At 44.3% G+C, this 18,069-nt stretch overlaps 1 protein-coding gene across 1 annotated transcript in view; it reads left to right on the plus strand.

The window, feature by feature from the left end:
• SAMD11 (sterile alpha motif domain containing 11) overlaps positions 1-18,069 on the plus strand; it is a 180,795-nt gene that overhangs the window by 63,146 nt on the left and 99,580 nt on the right. The window contains exon 4 of the mRNA XM_065421263.1: positions 14,400-14,450. Within this exon, the coding sequence (XP_065277335.1) occupies positions 14,400-14,450 (51 nt within the window). The remainder of the gene's footprint in view (positions 1-14,399; positions 14,451-18,069) is intronic.

The raw sequence follows: 18,069 nt of genomic DNA on the forward strand, positions 1-18,069 counted from the left end.
TTTCTGTAAAATGGGTTCAATAATATATATCAATCTTGCTGGAGTACTATTGCAAAGATTATTGAATGTTTGGAAAGTGCTGGGAGGCCCTGGAAGAAAGGTATGCTATCCAATACAAATATTCCGTTATTGATTCTGCAAACAGTAGTTTGTAATGATGGTGAATTGCAATCTTGTCTGCAGGCCCTTTACATAGTCGAGGAAGAAGGTGTCTTTTTGCAGACTGTTTAATAAAGTGGCCAGTGAGGTCATGTCTCTGCCCGCGAGCATGTTGTTAGGTCCTGATCCTACATATTACGGAACACCTGCGGAAGGAGGTGTTGGAAGGAGTCAGAGATGCTCAGCAGTTGCTTTTGGCGCATATAACAAAGTTAAGTAAACCAAACCTTGTAACTGACGAGAGCCTGGGTCCCTGTACAGAGATCCACGTGACCTGTGGTTACAGGTGGGCTGATCCATCTTTTAGCGCGACATCGTGAGCCCCGCTTGAGCACATTTTACATTAGCATTCTGTGAACATGCCCTGCATCTGGGAAACGGAAGGTTTCAAGTCCTCTCTCTCCCAGCCAGCTTCCTGTGCTGGGATTGATACTGTAACGCAGTGGTTCTCAACCAGGGGTCCGGGGCCCCCTGGGGGGCTGCGAGCAGGGTTCATGGAGGCCGCCAAGCAGGGCCGGCATTAGACTTGCTGGGGCCCAGGGCAGAAAGCTGAAGCCCCGAGCCCCGCCACTTGGGTCTGAAGATGAAGCCTGAGCAACTTAGCTTTGCGGGGGCCCCTGTGGAATGGGGCCCCAGGCAACTGCGTTGCTTGCTACCCCCTAACGGTGGCCCTGGCTTTTATATGCAGAAAAACAGTTGTTGTGGCACAGGCACTTGGAGGTTTTTACAGCATGTTGCGGGGGCCTCAGAAAGAAAAAGGTTGGGAACCCCTGCTGTAATGCTTGACACTCTGACTATAAACTCTCCAGCAGCAGCCACCCAAGCGCCAGGGGGCAATGCATTCAGGCCTTTGGTTGCAGAAAGCCTCGCTCTTCTAAGGACTTCTCCACACACACAAGTTGTACTGCCTTAACTGTCGCAGTTTAGTGAAAGCAGTACATCTCATCTAGCGTGGATGCAGTTATATCAGTAGGCTTTATACTAGGGTAGCTAGCCTGTTCCCATACAAGAAAGGAAATATGCTATACCAGTTTAAGGCACGTTTATACAGGCATAACTGTATCCACGCAAGGGGTTCCACCAGTATAATTATTTCGGTAATAGATCACACCCCTAACTGAAATAGTTACACAGGTACAAACGCTGAGTAGGCCAGGGCTAAATTGGGACTTTGGCAACATGAAGCCTTTTCCATTTCTGATGAATTGTTGACTAAGCTGCCCCCTTCTTAGCACCTGAGCTAAAACCTCTCCACACAGGTCCCTTCTCTCACGCTGGTCTGTCGCAGATGCACACTAAAACAATATCACCGTGGTTTTTCAAAGGAAGCTAAGGGAGGTTGGGCACCAGATTCAACTGAGATTCAATGGGAGTGTGGCGCCTAACTCCCTTAGACATCTTGGAGAATCCGAACCTATAATAGTAAGAGAGACTGGCTTTAACCAACAAAAGCCTGGGAGTTTAGAATTAGGGCTGAAACTGCCTTTTCGCCACACCATTGTGTATAGCTACCACAGGCCCTTCAAACAGGAGCAGTAATACTGACATAGATGCTGGATTATAGGAACTATAAAGCATCTGAAGGATTAACTGGAGATTTCTCAGTGTCTACACGACAGAGCCAGTGTCTGCATAACTACGCCGACGTAGACACACAGCGTACGCCGATGGACGCGCAGCGTGCTGCCGGTTTAGAAACACCACTTCACTGAACGACATTAGCCAGGTGGACAAAAGCACGTTTCTGTCAGCTTAGCTGTGCTGGCTAGGGGGTGTGGATTTTTCAGACTTTTGCCCATCGTAGCCATGCCAGGATGCGTTTTAAATGTAAACCAAGCCTCAGCTCCTATTTGGTTTAAACCAGGCAGCTGAGCACAGGAGTGTGAGAGAATTTTACTACTACTTTTAGATGGTGGCTGTTCTCTTAAGATGGAAAGGAAAGAAATCTAATGAAAGCCCCTGAGCTTTGAGATGATGGGCTGTGTAACTGCTCGTAGAAATACATATGTGGATAATTCTCCAACAGGCCATAATGGCATGGCTAATAATAGGAGGCAATAATACTTAAGCACCTGTTAAAAACGGTAAAAGTTTTTGACCTGACCAGCTCTAAATGCTCCAAAGGAACCATTACTGGCTACCTGTAAATATGTAGTTTGGCCTGGGTAACACGAGGATAGGCTCAAATCGCTGTGCCCGGTTAAAAATGCCAATGAAATTCTTGTTGAAAAAGGAGTGAGAGCAGCAAACGCAGTAGCAGATTGCATAATGAGCCCACGTGGTGGGCCTGATCCCTTGCCAAACATTGTTCTGAAATCAAAGCTGGTTTTGAGAGGAAAAGAAGTGCAAAAAAGGGAGACGGGCCAGTGACCGTGGCTCTAATGAAGACTGATGTCTGTGCCTCCAGGAAGTCCCTGGAGGCCCTCCTGCTTTCCCCTTATTGAAGACCCTCTCTGAGCATTATCCTCTGGCTGGGATAATGATGGCTCCATCCCTAAGATGCCCAGGTATTTTTACCTTGTTTTCCTGACATTAAGCTAATGGCTTTCGAATGGGGGCAGAGTTGGAAATGGAGACCCTGATTCAAGAAGGAGTGGGGCATACGTTTTGCAGCCTTCTCTCTCTACTCAGCTGTAGTTTGCACAGCTCTGTTCTCGGTCCTGCCGCACGTGTCTCTGTGCACTGGCGTTTAACTGCAAACTCATTCTTCTCCCTCCCCGGCCCAGAAAACCAGCTCATGGCACTGTTCTCACTCTGCTTCCATTTTCTAATAGCAGGATCGCCGACCTCCACTAAGCCTTAATGGTTAGCTGCTGTCAGACCTTTCGGTGCCTCCCTCTCTAAGTGGAAAGCTATTTCTGACATCCCATAAGGCTGCTGCTCTTTGACTCTCTAATTGATTGAAGTTCAAACTGAAGGCCCCCTATTATATCTGTCGCAGGCACCTGCCTGTGATACAGCCGTCGGGTGCGAGGCAAAGCCTTCTCAGGACAATGGGCCTTGTCTGAGACTCAGCTCTCCTCTTCCTCCCCTGTGATGCCGCCTGATAGTGGCTATGTAGCAAACAGTCAGTGGGCCTGTCATTGGTCCAGTGTCATGGCCTGACTCGAAACACCCAGCCTCCACGCCTCATCTAGCGGATGGTGCCGGAGATCTGGCTCTGCTCCCATGGGAAATGGGCTGAGCTGGCTCGTCTTTAGAGCAGGTTCTGTTGCCAACTTGTAGCTGAAGAGAGCTAGGAATGGGGCAGAGCACTGTGGCTCCACTAATGAGCCAGTCGGTTGGATTGGATTCTGCAGCCCTTGTCCTAACCCTTGTGACAAATGGTACCAGTTGGTGAGGGGATTGGGGGTGGGGGTCCCACCTCGTGCTGGTGGTGTAACGTGGTGCTCGCAGCGATTGTTTACTCTGCTCCTCCTTTCTCTTTCTGCCTGATATTTCCTTCCTGCATTTCCTCCTTTGCCACGTCTGCCTGCTGCTTAATAATAGTCACTCCAATCAATCAATAAATAAAAGATCCATCTGGGAAGCAAATGCTGGATTTGGTCCAGAGTGCCAGGAAGCTGCAGTTGACCTAATGAGGACTTACATTTAAGAGAGAGGGGAAATGGCTCCTTATTCCACAGTGATACCGTAGGATAAAAAATGATAAACAGTGAGAAATCTCTTCCTGAGCAAGACATAGGTACCAGGCTGGGACAAGGGGAAAAGTGAGATCAAATTAAATGAAATCCAGGCCTGCAAGTGCCTTTATGCATCCCACAGCGGGTTCTTGGATCTCTACCCTTGCTGCAACACCCCTCGCCCTGCAGTGCCCCAGTTTTGTCATAGGGACGCTGATGGTTTTTATTTAGGTAATACCTGTCATCTGGGGATCCTAAAGCATGTCAAAGAGGTAGCCATCATTGTCACCCCAGCCTTACAGACAGAGCAAGGCCTGGCGAACCGAAGTGCCACACAGAAAGTCAGCTGCAGGATAGGGAATAAAACCCAGGACTCCCGATTTGCAGGCCCACCCTCCTTTAATCAGTCGGCTGCTCTACTTCCCATGATGCACTTGGCACTCACAGCCACATGCTCTGGCTTGTCAGTGGTGGGTGCTGAGATAATGGCACGGGGGGCTGACTGTGACTTTCCAACCCTCTGAACGCAGCAGCATCATGAGTGACAGCTGCATGTATTTTTGCTCCCAAACCTAACATCTGCAGCATCTCCTGTTGCGTTGCAAGAGCTCCTCTGTGCACCCGAGTGTGGTGTTTTTGCAAACGTGACAGTGAGATATAGGATCTGATCCAAAGCCCATTGGAATTACTGGGAAGACTCCCATTGACCACAGTGGGCTATGGATCAAGCCCTATAGTATGTAAAACTGGGTTCTTGAATTCTCCCTTCTTCCCTACCTACATTCCCTCAGTTGAATTTTCTTTCTGATCTGGAGAATTTGGGGGAATCCCTATTGGGTTTTACCTCGCTCTGTGGCCTTGTCTAGACTAGAGAACTGAATGGATTAAAAGAATACTTTGGAAGCATTATTTATCTACTGTAAGGACTGAGAAAGGGGCAATTGGGGAGCTGCCCGTGAATGGCCCTGTTTCTCCAGCAGCGATGAGCTGGCTGAACACTGCTCAGCACTCCCTGTTCTTTTCTACTCCCCTGTCGGTCACTGCAGCGTGCTCCGGGGCAGCCGGAGTGAGGAAACGAAGCGGTTGGAAAGTGACTTGTACACTGTAAAAGCTCAGCTGCAGAATCAGGCTGTGGTCTCACTCTGAAGTGACAGGTCACTAGGGGCATGTCTGACTCATGCTGCTGGCCTCTTCTGGGTTACTGCTTCGGTGTTGAAAGCACGCAGGGACCGCCGGGGTAAAGAGAAATTAGGGGGGAAACAACTTGCAAATTAAAAAGTATCCCAGCTGCGCATCATTATTTTGCCAACTCCGTCGCTTTCATTTTGGGCTGCATTCTTATTCCAAAGCACGCTCCGTAGATGTCGTGAGTTGCTCCAGCCCTTCCTGTTAAATTTTTGGGGTTATTTTTTCTCTCTCTCTTTTTTTAAACCAAAATATGACAGTGCAGTCACTCCTCATTCATGTACCTGATCTGGCAGTTTGTTAATTTCACCCTCTTTCCGGCCTCGCTGGATTACAAACCGCATGGGGAAGCAGTCACCTCCTGTTGCCGTGGGACCCATCTGGCCGTTTTTATAAAACCCTTTAGAACTGATCACACCATGGCTGAGATCTGGGAGGATGAGGAGGTGGCGATGCTGCTGCTTGCCTGCCTGCATTATTTTTTTTTTTATTATTAATTTGTCAGGAACTGGCTTAGCGTCTGTATAAAGCCCAAAGACGGCTTGTGTAGCTGATAGCTTGCAAATGATTAGTAATTTGATTTCAATTGAATGAATAACCCGTTAAAGCGAAATGTACATTAGTCTCAGAAATCTAATTGGCGGTAACGCCATAGAAACGCGGCAAGAGTGCTTGGGTAAACTACCTTCTCCCCCCCAAAAAAGATAATTAGGATTTAATTTCATTCTCACCTATTCATTTGTCTAAATATGGGTGTTTAATTATCCATCTCAGCAAATAGCTGCCTCTGTGTGGATCTGCACTATCCCTTTAGCATAAGCTTCTCCCTTTCCCCCTGCTTATCACACTGAGGCAAGGCTATTGTACTTCGGTGTTCAGCTGCACTGAACCTCATTGTGAGTCACCTCACTCTGACATTTTGGGAGCACTCTGCTTTCCTGGGCAGATTGGCAACTTCAGCAACCCATGAGAAGTTGTATATTAGATAATAGGAGACTTTTAATTGGACCGACAAATAACATAGTAGTAGTAACATTGGAGAGAGGCATGGACTGAACACAAGGCTGGGAGCCAGGAGCACATGGGCTCAAGCCTCTGCTCTGACACGCGGCCTTGAGCGAGTCGCTTCACTTAAATTCTATGACGAGAGGATTGATTAGATAGTGCTGCTTTTATAATACAATAAAGGTTTCATAGCCCAGTGGTCTAAGCCCAGTGAATCAGGAGACTGGTTGCTCCCCGATTGGTCTGCCGCTGATTTTCTGTGTGACTCTGGGTGAGTCACAGTTTTCCTGTTGGTAGAATGGACGTAGTGACACCTCCACATCTTTGTACAGTGCTTGAGAGCTTTCGATGAAAGCGCTTTAGTTTCTACGTCAAAGTAACATTCTAATGAGCGAATATGCAATGTAGCTGTGATCTGTAGGGCCCGTGCAGAGAGACAGACTTGTGGTGAAATCAGTGCTGGCAAAACTCCCATTGGTAGTGGAGGAGAAATCTCCAGTTCTTACTGTGATTCACAATGTGCCTGCTTACAGTCCCAGTTATGATAGATCCCACACTTTGTGTGTGTGCGCGCACTGTGGGATCCCAGTAATGTAGTGGGTGCTGTACACATGGCCCCAGGTAGAATTTGGCCCATTGATGGGTTCTGAAGACCTTGTGAGTGAAACGTGTCTGATTCCATCAGAAGCCTAAGGGCTAGGTCACCTTAGTTGCAGCTCCTCTGTATTGTGAGTTTTCTATTGGATGGCATATCACTAGATTTTAACCAGGCAAACACAGCATTTAATCTACACATAGCTCTGGGCCAAGCCCTCCAGCAGGATGATTGTTGCTTTTGATTTCTTTTGTGGGCAGTGACAGATTGTTTTGTAGAGAATGGATAGGAAAAGCAAAATCTTCTTTTCTTTTTTTTTTTAACATAGTTTGACTTCAAGCCTGTTCCAAGGAGCATATTGTTGGGTAGGGGAGATTGTAACACCCACCTGTTCCCCCTATGCAGCTGTCATGAGATCATTTGCATAGTGCAGTTTGATTGGCTAAAATGAGGTATTGGAGGTTTTCCTTTCTCATGGGAGTGGAAATCCCTTGTCCTGTTGGGCTGTGTGAGATCAAGTTTGGGACCATTTTAACCATATTGGTTAAAAAACTGATCTAGTTTAGAGGAGAAGCAAAGGCATCTATAAAATATACATATAACAAAAGGAAGACAGGGGAAGTTGATGGTAATGAATATAAATCAAATGCTAGGAATTGTAGAAGATTGAGGGAAGAAAAGGGGAGAAGAATAAGGAGAAATCTATGGCCAGCAGAGTTAAAGACAATAAGGAGGAGTTTTTAAAGTATATTAGGAACAAAATGAATACTGACAATGGTATTGGGCCCCATTACTAGATAGAAATGGTATAACTATCATAATAATGCAGAAAAGGCAGAAGTGTTCAATAAATATTCTGTTCTGTATTTGAGGAAAAACAGATGATGCAGACTCATCATATAATGATAACACTCTTTCCATTCCACTTGTATCTCAGCAGGATACTAAACAGTAGCTACTAAAGTTAAACATTTTAAAATCAGCAGGTCCAGATAATTTACATTCAAGAGTTTTAAAAGAGCTAACTGAGGAGCTTCCTGTGCCAGTAATGTTGATTTTTCAGTAAGTCTTGGAACACTGGGGAAGTTCTAGAAAACTAGAAGAAAGCTAATGTTGTGCCAGTATTTTTAAAAGGGTAAATGGGATTACTTGGGTAATCATAGGACTGTCAGTCTGATATCAATCCCAGGCAAAGTATTGGAGTGGCTGATATAGGATTCACTTAATAAAGAATTAAAAGAAGGTAATATAATTAATGCCAATCAACATGGGTTTATGGAGAATAGCTCCTGTCAAACTAATTTGATATCTTTGTTGATGAGATTATAAGTTTGATTGATAAAGGTAATAATATTGATGTAATATATTTAGATTTCTGTGAGGCATTTGACTTGGTATCACATGACTTTGATCAAAACACTAGAATTATACAAAATTAACGTGGCACACATTAAATGGATTAAAAGCTGGCTAACTGATGGGTCTCAAAATGTAATTGTAAACAGGGAAACATCTATGAACAGGTGTGTTTCTAATGGGGTCTGCAAAGATCTGTTCTTGGCCTTAACATGTTCTTAACATTTTTATCAATGACCTGGAAGAAAATACAGTTTCACAGCCTTAAAGATCAGAAGGGACCCATCATCATCATTAATCTGATCTCCTACACATTGTAGGCCACAGAACATTATCCCTCCCTCCCCCGAAATAGGCCCCTAACCTCTGGTTGAGTTGCTGAAGTCCTCAGATCTTGATGTAAAGACTTCAAGTTAGAGAGACTCAACCATTTATTCTAGTTCAAACCATCAAGTGATCGTGCCCCATGCTGTGGAGAAAGGCAAAAAAAAACCCCACGGTCTCTGCCAATATGACCTGGTGGAAAATTCCTTCCTGACCCCAAATATGGTGAACAGTTAGACTCTGGGCAAGACCCACCCTCCAGTGTCCCATCTCTGGCCGTTGGGGATATTTGCTAGTAGCTGCCATGGATGGGCCATGTGGCACTGTAGGCAGTCTCATCATACCATCCCCGCCATACATTTATCAAGCTCAGTCTTAGAACAAGTTATGTTTTTTTGCCCCAATGCTCTCCGGGGAAAGGTTGTTTCAGAACTTCACTCCTCTGACAATTAGAAATCTTCAGCTCATTTCAGGCCTAAATTTGTTGGTGGCTGGTTCATATCCATTTGTTCTAGTGCCAACATTGGCTCTTACCTTAAATAACTTATCTTCTGTTCCTTTTATAGAGTGCTGTTGTATCTCCCCTCAGCCTTTGTTAGGTTAGGCAAAACAAGCCAAGCTCCTTAAGTCTCCTTTCGTAATATAGTTTCTCCATTCCTCTGATCATTCCAGTAGCCCTGCTTTATACCTATTCCAGTTTTGAATTCATCTTTCTTAAACATGGTAGATCAGAACTGCACACAGTATTCCAGATTAGTTGTCATCAGTGCCTAGTATAATGGTAATAACACTTCCCTTTCTCTACTGGAAATTCCTCACCCGATGCATCCTAGGATTGCATTTGCCTTTTTCACATCCACGTCACATTAGCAGCTCATAGTCATCTTGTGATCGACCAATATGCACCAGGTCTTTCTCCTCCTCTGTCGCTTCCAACTGATACATCCCTAGTTTACAGCAAAAATTCTTGTTGTTCATCCATAAGTGCATGACCTTGCGATTTGCACTATTAAATTTCATTCCATTTCTGTTACTCCAGTTTTAAAGCTCGTCCAAATGTTCTTGTGCGATATTCCGGTCCTCCTCAATATTGGCAGTTCCTCCCAACTTTGTGTCATCTGCAAGTTTTATTAGCAAACTTCCACTTTTTGTGCCAGTTGTTAATGAAAATGTTGAATAAGATTAGTCACAAGCCCAAGAGAAACTCTACTAGTAACCTCCCTCCTGCCTGACAGTTCACTTTTCAGCATGACCCATTGTAGGCTCCCCTATAACCAGTTCCTTACCAACCTTTGGAGACTTGTATTAAGCCCCAACTTCTCCAATTTAACTAATAATTTCCCATGTGGAACTGTATCACATGCCTTACTGAAATCCAGGTAAATTAGATCTACTGCATTTCCTTTGTCTAGAAAATTGGTTATTCTCTCAAAGAAGGAGATCAGGTTGGTCTGACACGATCTACCTTTTGTAGTAAAACCATGTTGTATTTTATCCCAATTACCATTTACCTCTATGTCCTTAACTACTCTCACTTTCAAAAGTTGTTCTGAGACCTCGCATACAATTGAGATCAAACTAATGGATCTGTAGTTTCCCAGATCACCTTTTCCCCCCTTTCTTAAATATAGGTACAGTATTTGCAATTCACCAGTCTTCAGGTACAACCCCCAAGTTTACAGAATCATTAAAATCCTTGCTATTGGGCTTGCAATTTTGTGTGCCTGTTCCTTTAATATTCTTGGATGGAGATTATCTGGGTCTTCTGATTTAGTCCCATTAAGGTGTTTGAGTTTGGCTTCCACCTTGGATGTGGTCATTTCTGCTTCCATCTCCTTATTCCCATTATCCACCCTTCCACTGCCCCCCTCTCCTCACTAACCTTATCAAAAACTGAGGCAAAGTATTTGTTTAGGTGTTGGGCCAGACCTAGATTATCTCTAATCTCCACCCCATCCTCAGTATTTAGTTGTCCCACTTCTTTTTTTCTTGTTTTCTTTTTATTTATATGACTAAAGAACCTTTTACTGGTTTTAATTTCCTTTACAAGATCCAATGCTGCTTGGCTTTTGGCAGTTCTCATTCTCCCCCCCCCCCCCCCCACCCACCCACCCACACACCCACACACACACACACACACACACACTTTCTGACAGTCGAGATTCTTGTTCATCCAGTTTGGTCTGCAGCCCTTACCCATGAATTTTTTCCCCCTTGTTTGGGGTGCAGGCTTCAGATAGTTTTGCATCTTTGATTTAAAGAAATTCCAAACGTTCTCCACATTCAGATCCTTGAGTTTTTCAGTCCTGTCCACTTCCCTGATTTCCTTAATTTTTTAAAGTTTACCCTGTTGAAATCAAGGACCCTAGTTGCAGACCTATTTTTGTTTATCCTTCCATTTAGTTTAAACTGAATTAAATAATGATAGCTCGAACCAAGGTTGTCCTGTTCTTCAGTGATGTCCTCACTACTTACCAATACTAAATCTAAAATGGCATCACCACTTGTTGGTTTGGTTGACTATTTGCTGGCTTCTCTGCCACTGCTCCTACCATAAAATTGTCACTGATAAAGTTTGCGGATGACACAAAAACTGGGGGGAGTGATAAATAATGAAGAGGATAGGCCACTGACAGAGCAATCTGGATCTCTTGGTAAAATGGGAGCAAGCAAACCATATGCATTTTAATATGTAAATGTAAAATAACATGCTAGCATGTAAATGTATAATCTAGGAACAAGGAATTTAGGCCATACTTATAGGATGGGGACTCTATCCTGGGAAGCACTGACTCTGAAAAAGATTTGCGGGATTTGTGGATAATCAGCTAAATATGAGCTGCCGGTGCTACACAGTGGCCAAAAGGGCTAATGCGATCCTCGGATGCATAAACAGAGGAATCTTGAGGAGGAGCAGAGAGGTTATTTTACGTCTGTATTTGGCACTGCTGCAACTGCTGCTGGAGTACCGTGTCCAGGTCTGGTGCCCACAAGTCAAGGAGGATGTTGAAAAATTGGAGAGGGTTCAGAGAAGAGCCACGAGAATGATTAAAGAGTTAGAAAACCTGCCTTACAGTGATAGACTCGAGGAGAGCGGTCTGTTTAGCTTAACAAAGAGAAGGTTAAGGATTTACTTGATTACAATCTGTAAGTACCTACATGGGGAACAACTATTTAATAATGGGCTCTCATTCTAGCAGAGAAAGGCAGAACATGATCCAGTGGGTATGGAAGTTGAAGCTAGACAAATTCAGATGGGAAATAAGGTGTAACTGTTTAACAGTGAGAGTAATTAGCCATTGGAACAATGTACCAAGGGTCATGGTGGATTCTCCATCACTGCCTATTTTTAAATTAAGTTTGGATGTTTTTCTAAAACGTAGGGATCGTTTTGGGAAAGTTCTCTGGCTTGTGCAATGCAGGAGGTTAGATTAGGTGTTCGCAATGATCCTGTCTGGCCTTGGAATCTGTGACTCTAGCTCTCAGAGCTGTGTGGAACTAACCAGCTGCGCTTTGCTGGGGACAGGCCAGGCCTTTCTTTGCTATTTGATTCACGTGGGCTTTCGCCCCTTGTGGTTTTGCTTTGACCCTTGGATACAAACAAACCCCAAAACAGAAAGTAAAACTCCACTAGCACCTCCATGTTATGCCTGATTTTGAGCAAAACCCAGTTTTGCAGGAATTTCACCCAAAGCCCTGATTTCGGCTTATGTTTGCTGAAAAGTTTGTAAACTTCGCCTGAGTTTGAGGTTGATAATGGAATTTGCAATCAGACAAATCCTTTTCTTTCTTCCTCTCTCAAGCTGTTTCTTGCTTTCAGCCCTCTCTCTGCTCTATAAACTATACGGCCACATTTGTGTTTGCTTGAATAGCAACAAGAAGAGAGAGTATAACCAACTAGATGGAGGAGGATGGGAGGGGGGAGTCCACTTCCAACAGACGCACAGGATTTGCAAGATGAAAGGCAGGCAGCAGGCCTGTGACAGATGTGAAGGGTGTAAAGAGCAAGAGTCAGCATGTGTGAAGAGTTCTGAGCTGGGAGATCAGATGCTGCATCGCTAAATAATAATAGAAATCTCTACCCAAGCTTGAAAATCCAGGGCTTGAGTTTGCTCTCCTATCAGTGCAGATCAGGGGTAACTGCTTTGAAATCAGTGGGGTTACTTTAAGCTTAGATGATTCTGTTCTGTTCGACGGGGCAAAATGAATGCAAGTTGCCCAGGCTTTTCCCAACCCGGATCAGAGCTTTGTTAGAAGTTGCTCATTTTTACAACCTGTCTTCTTTAGTAAATTGAAATCTAAATCTGGAAAGAGAGATCCCGAGATGCTCAACCCGGAAAAACCACCTTATGCGAAACCTCCACGCCCGAGGGTGATGGACAGGGTGAATGGGATCCCCTCCCCACCCTTATAATTTCACTAAAGCCATAATAATTGCATCAGACCCATTGAGGTCTTCTGCTTCTGTCCCCGCTAAACAGCTACCCATTCCTTGCCCCTGGTGTTTTATGAAGTCAGAGCTACAGCTTTTATTACTGTAATCTTAGCATCTCTGATGCTCCTATAATCTTTTTGTCTGCAATTGTGAGGCCAGGAAAATAGAAATCTGGAGCAGGTTTCCTAAACTGTTGAATGGGAGGCGGAGACTTAGAAATTGGACTTGCAATTAATGGAATTAATAAATACACTTCTGAGCATGATTTGATGGATGGAACAACATGGACCAACCTAAAGTCCAAACAACCTCCTCACCCCCAACTGACAAGGAACCAGACTCCCTTTCCTGAGCCAGGCATATAGGAAGCACACACAAGTTATATTCTCTCATTAGGAACAAGGCCCCCAATAGTCCTATACCTTGGATATGTGATTACATCAAAGAGAGTTCAGTGTTGCTTTCACCTGTTTCTTAGAGCTAGAATTAAAGCAGATGCCCCTACTCCCGCAAAGCACTTAAATCCATCCCAATCCAGTTTAAGTGCAAACTTGAATCCATCCTTATTCAACAGAGCACTTAACCCTGGGCTTAAGTCCCGCTGACTTCACTGCTCACACTTATGCACTTTCTGGCCTGATTCAAAGCCCGTTCAAGTCAGCACACTCCCATCGAGTCCAGTGGGCTTTGGATTAGGCCATTGGTGTAACTGGATGGACTTCAAGTATGTTGCTTAAGTGCTTTGCTGAATCAAGGCCAGATGGAATGGGAGAGGGAGAGCTGATGTCCGTCGTTAGGCTCTCACCATGTGCGTTCTTTGCAGACGGATTTGCTTAGCACTCTCAACAACCTGTGTCTGCAGAGGCTGGTTTTTCACAGGCAGATGTGGTGGTGAGGTGTTTTGCCTGCAGACAGATGCCCCGTGTAACTTCGTGGAAAACTTGGGCCCCCGGTGGTTGGGAATTATTTTCCATCCTATTGGCCTGATGAAACAGTGGAAGCTGCCATCCTCTGTAAGCTGCCAGGCGAAAGTGATACTCACAGGGTGCCCCTGGGGCTGCGGAGAAAAGATCCTAACATAGCCGATTCAGATCAGGGTGGACAATGCCCACCCTGAGGACGGCCACTGCCCACCCTGAGGACGGCAGTGGAAGAAAAGCTCAGCTGCCTGTCATCGTCTAAATTTAGGATGTCGTTCATCTGGAATCTACTGCTCCAGCTCGTCACCAGGCAGAGTGACAGAATATGTAAAATTAATTTCTGAGGTGGGAAATAGCTAATAATTTATTTACAGCTAGGGCAGGGAAGCGGGGAGGGGGCTTGATACAGGGTTTTCTTTAATGCAATGTCAATGCTGTTCAGCTTCCTGTGAGCTCGCCCTATTAGCTGAGACAACATCTTGCCACCCCCCTTGGCCTATCAGTGTGGCTGCGCGCAGGAGAGAGGAGTTTTCTCGTCACTGCACAGGTCACCCACAGGGCTCTAATTGACCGCACAGCAAAGCCTGCGGTGGGCTCCCACCGGGGCCGGTGTGTGCGCGCAGCATGGCTCATCACAGCAGCATGCATTTGGGGATAGTGGCGGTGGGTGGGATAAGGTCAGGGGAGCATGCTAGACGTGCACGGCTGGTGGTGTGACCGAGTGTGTCTCTGAGCTGTAGGAGGTGTCCTGTTCGGCAAGTGTCACTTACCTCTTCGTTTGTTTGTTTGTTTAACAGGATACACACCCACTGGGATTTAAACATCTCCTTCCGAGAGACCTCTTGCAGGTACCATTTTGGGGCACCCTCTTTGTATGGTAGGCTAAGAGTTTATGTTACACATTACTGGCCTATGGATGCAGTTAGAAATGAAATACCATTCCTGCATGTTTGTTTTGTTTTCTTTCTTTCTTTCTTTCTTTCTTTCTTTCTTTCTTTCTTTCTTTCTTTCTTTCTGAGAAGACAAATCAGTCAATCCTATAAAAGGATGCACTTACTGTTGTCTAAAGATGTTTTTTTTTCAGCTCTACTTTTTCAAAGCATGGAAAATCACTGTGCCCCTAACTGATGCTAATCAGTGGGTGGTGGGTGTGTAGATGTCTGTGCAATATCATTAAGACCCTGATCCTGCAAGCAGTTCTGCATGTGGGTAGCTCCATTGGAACCTTTGGGCTGTTCACCTGCATAATGTTAAGCATGCGTTTAAGGGAGTGTGGGATCAAAGTCTAAAGCTGCAAGAGTGACTTGGTGGCTCTTACAGTTACCTTTAATGCATGGGTGGGGGGAATTTAGACATTTAAAATCACCTTAAAAGACAAACCTTTTCAAAAAAGAATAAAATAAGAGAAAAGCCTTAACTGAGAGAGAACGTAGGAATTGCCATTCCAGTTTAGATAATTCATCTTTTAAGTCTGGTATCCTGCAGTGATCAATACCTGAAAAAGGTCAAAATCCACCCACTGTCAATAGCCTGTTATTACAATGCTTTGCACAAATGAGAAAATTCCTTCCTGTCCCTTACAGTGATCAGTTGATGCCCTGAAGCATGAGATTTGACTATCCTTTATGTTCATATGTACACTATAACTGCAAGTGTTACTGCTGGTCATGAAATTATCCAGCCCTTGTAAAAGTCTAGCCACAGTATTTGCCTCTATAGAGAAGAGAGGAATGCATGTTCTAACTTCTGTTTTATATGAAACTCACTATTTGCCAGTGAAGTACTTGAACCAGGCATATGCTGTTTGTTTTCTGGAGGAGAGACAAATCATTACACATGGCTAATAAAGAACAGGTGGTTCCCGTGAAACTTCTTGGCATGGGAAACCTGAAGGAAGTGTCTCTTCTACAGAAGGATGTTGCTGGGCCCAAACAGAGTGGGCCAGATTCTGATCCTTGTTGCCCTGGATAATTGATTGAAGTTGATGGAGTTACTCCGGATTTATGCTGTTGAGGCATCTGGCGAAATTTAGGCAAAATCTGGCCTAGAGGATCTCAAACTGTATAGCATGCAAATTAATTAACTTTCAGTTAACAACACAGCAACAGTTTCTGATGCTCTCTGCAGAATTCCTGTTCAGTTCTAGAACTAGGTGAACAATGGGAAAGTATTATTATTATTTTAGTTGCAATAATGTCCACTATGTGCTAGGCGCTTTCCAAACAAACACTTCAGAAGGATGGCCCATGATCTACGGAGCTCAGAATCTAAGGACAAGCAAGGGCATTTAATTGAATAATTTATCTGATGAGTTTTTGACTAGCACTGTATGACTGTCTCGCTGCATCCTGGAGTAGTACTTACCCAAGAGAACATAAGGTAGCAGCTTTAGAAAACATGTAAATTTCAATATTGCAGCTCATCTGGGTTGTTCTCTCTTTATAAGCTTCAGAATGTTTCATGAAAAGTAAATATCAGTGGCAGCAGGAGAGTGTATTAGAAATGACTTCCAACTCTATCACCTGCCCTTCAAACACAACTCAGACAACTTCTGCTTCCTGGCTGTGAGCCCCCCGTAAAATCTTGTGTGGAGTGGCGGGGAGACGAGGACCTTAGGAGAAAGATTGTATTTTTGACACCCTCTGTGCCCTCTCCCAAAAATCTTGAACTTTAAATCAGACAATTTGGGCTGTTTTATTGGAGGTATTTGTGTGAAGGTTCTCATCTAAATTATAAACCATGGGGTGAGATCTCTGTTGTTTTTATTATTATTTATTTTATTTTTTTGGTCCCTGATTTGATTCAGCAAGGCATTTAGGTACACGCATAAGTCCATCCCTATTCAACCAAGCATTTAAGCATGTGCTTAAGTTCTTGGCTGAATTAAGGCCTGGCATCCTCATTTGGAGCATTGAAGGCACTGTGGAGTGAGGTGTGAAATTTGTGCTGATTCACACCCCATTAGGAGCCATTGAAAGCAGTGGGCTTAATTGGGGTTTAAATCAGTGCAGCATTCAGCCCAAGTCTGGGAAAATTTCATTCTTAAAATTTTAAGAGTACAAAACCACAGCCCAAATCAGGAGATTCTAACCCAGTCTTGCAAGCTCACCTCAACCCCTTGAAACCATTAGGAGTTCCATGTCCAGACAGCTTTCAGGATAAGGTCCCTATGTTGTTGATTTAAGCTTATGGGACTTCAAAATTCAAATGAATGGATTCCTTCACGGCAGACCCTTTCCTGATAAATTTCAGCCTGGAGTGAAATTTTATGGCCCAGTTATAAGCTCCTAAAAAGACCGGAGGTTTATAATGGAAGTGCTTATACAAGCCTTAACTAATAGCCATGTGAACAATCAGTCTGGAGTTTAATACAGCTGTGATTAAAGGTGCACACACCTTTTGAAAATTAAAATTCCCACCTTTTAAAAATACTATTTTTGAAACTGCAATGCCAAGGCTGAAATAATGGTTTAATTTTTATGTCTGTGAGCAGATTTCTCTGTCTTCCCCCATTTAACTGTTTATTTCCTTGCATCTGAAGAAGTGAGGTTCTTACCCACGAAAGCTTATGCTCCCAATACTTCTGTTAGTCTTAAAGGTGCCACAGGACCCTCTGTTGTTTATTTCCTGTAGGTCTTTCCTGACAACTTAGGCCTGGTCCACACTAACCCCCCACTTCGGACTAAGGTACGCAAATTCAGCTACGTTAATAACGTAGCTGAATTCGAAGTACCTTAGTCCGAACTTACCGCGGGTCCAGACGCGGCAGGCAGGCTCCCCCGTCGATGCCGCGTACTCCTCTCGCCGAGCTGGAGTACCGGCGTCGACGGCGAGCACTTCCGGGATCGATCCCAGAAGATCGATTGCCTGCTGCCGAACCAGGAAGTAAGTGTAGATGTACCCTTAGTTCCAACATTTGGACAGTCCTTTTCCACAGTACTCAGAGAACTCAAACTCAGCACGTGCCCACTATCATTGTGACTTGTCAGTTATATAGTAAGATACAAGTTTTGCCACAGCAAATCAAACGTCTGGTCCAGTTACCTCAAGAAGTGGCCAGTCTTAACGTTCCAGCAAAAAGCAGCCAGTTCCCTGTAATGCAGCAAAGTAATTGTGCAACCAACTGATGCCCTAAAACATGAGATTTGTGGATTCTTAACACTGGTTTCTAGGAAGAAACATTTAAAGGGACAACGTTTAGTAAAAAGGGGCAGAATTTGGCTTAACATCTGGTTGGGAATTATTTTGGATTCCAATTGGGTGTTCACTGTAATTGCTTAATTGTTTATGTCGGCCCTACACAAAGCAATGTTCTATCCTTCTGATGACACAACGGCCTCAGCTAAGTGACCTGAGCTGGTGACCTGGTCCCACATAACAATTAGATATAACGGTCAATAATTTAGCTAAATCACATTCTGATTTCTTGAACTGTAGCCTCTGCATGAGATTTCAATGAGTTTTAAC

Source organism: Emys orbicularis, chromosome 22, assembly GCF_028017835.1.
Source record: "Emys orbicularis isolate rEmyOrb1 chromosome 22, rEmyOrb1.hap1, whole genome shotgun sequence".
Lineage (NCBI taxonomy): Eukaryota > Metazoa > Chordata > Testudines > Emydidae > Emys > Emys orbicularis.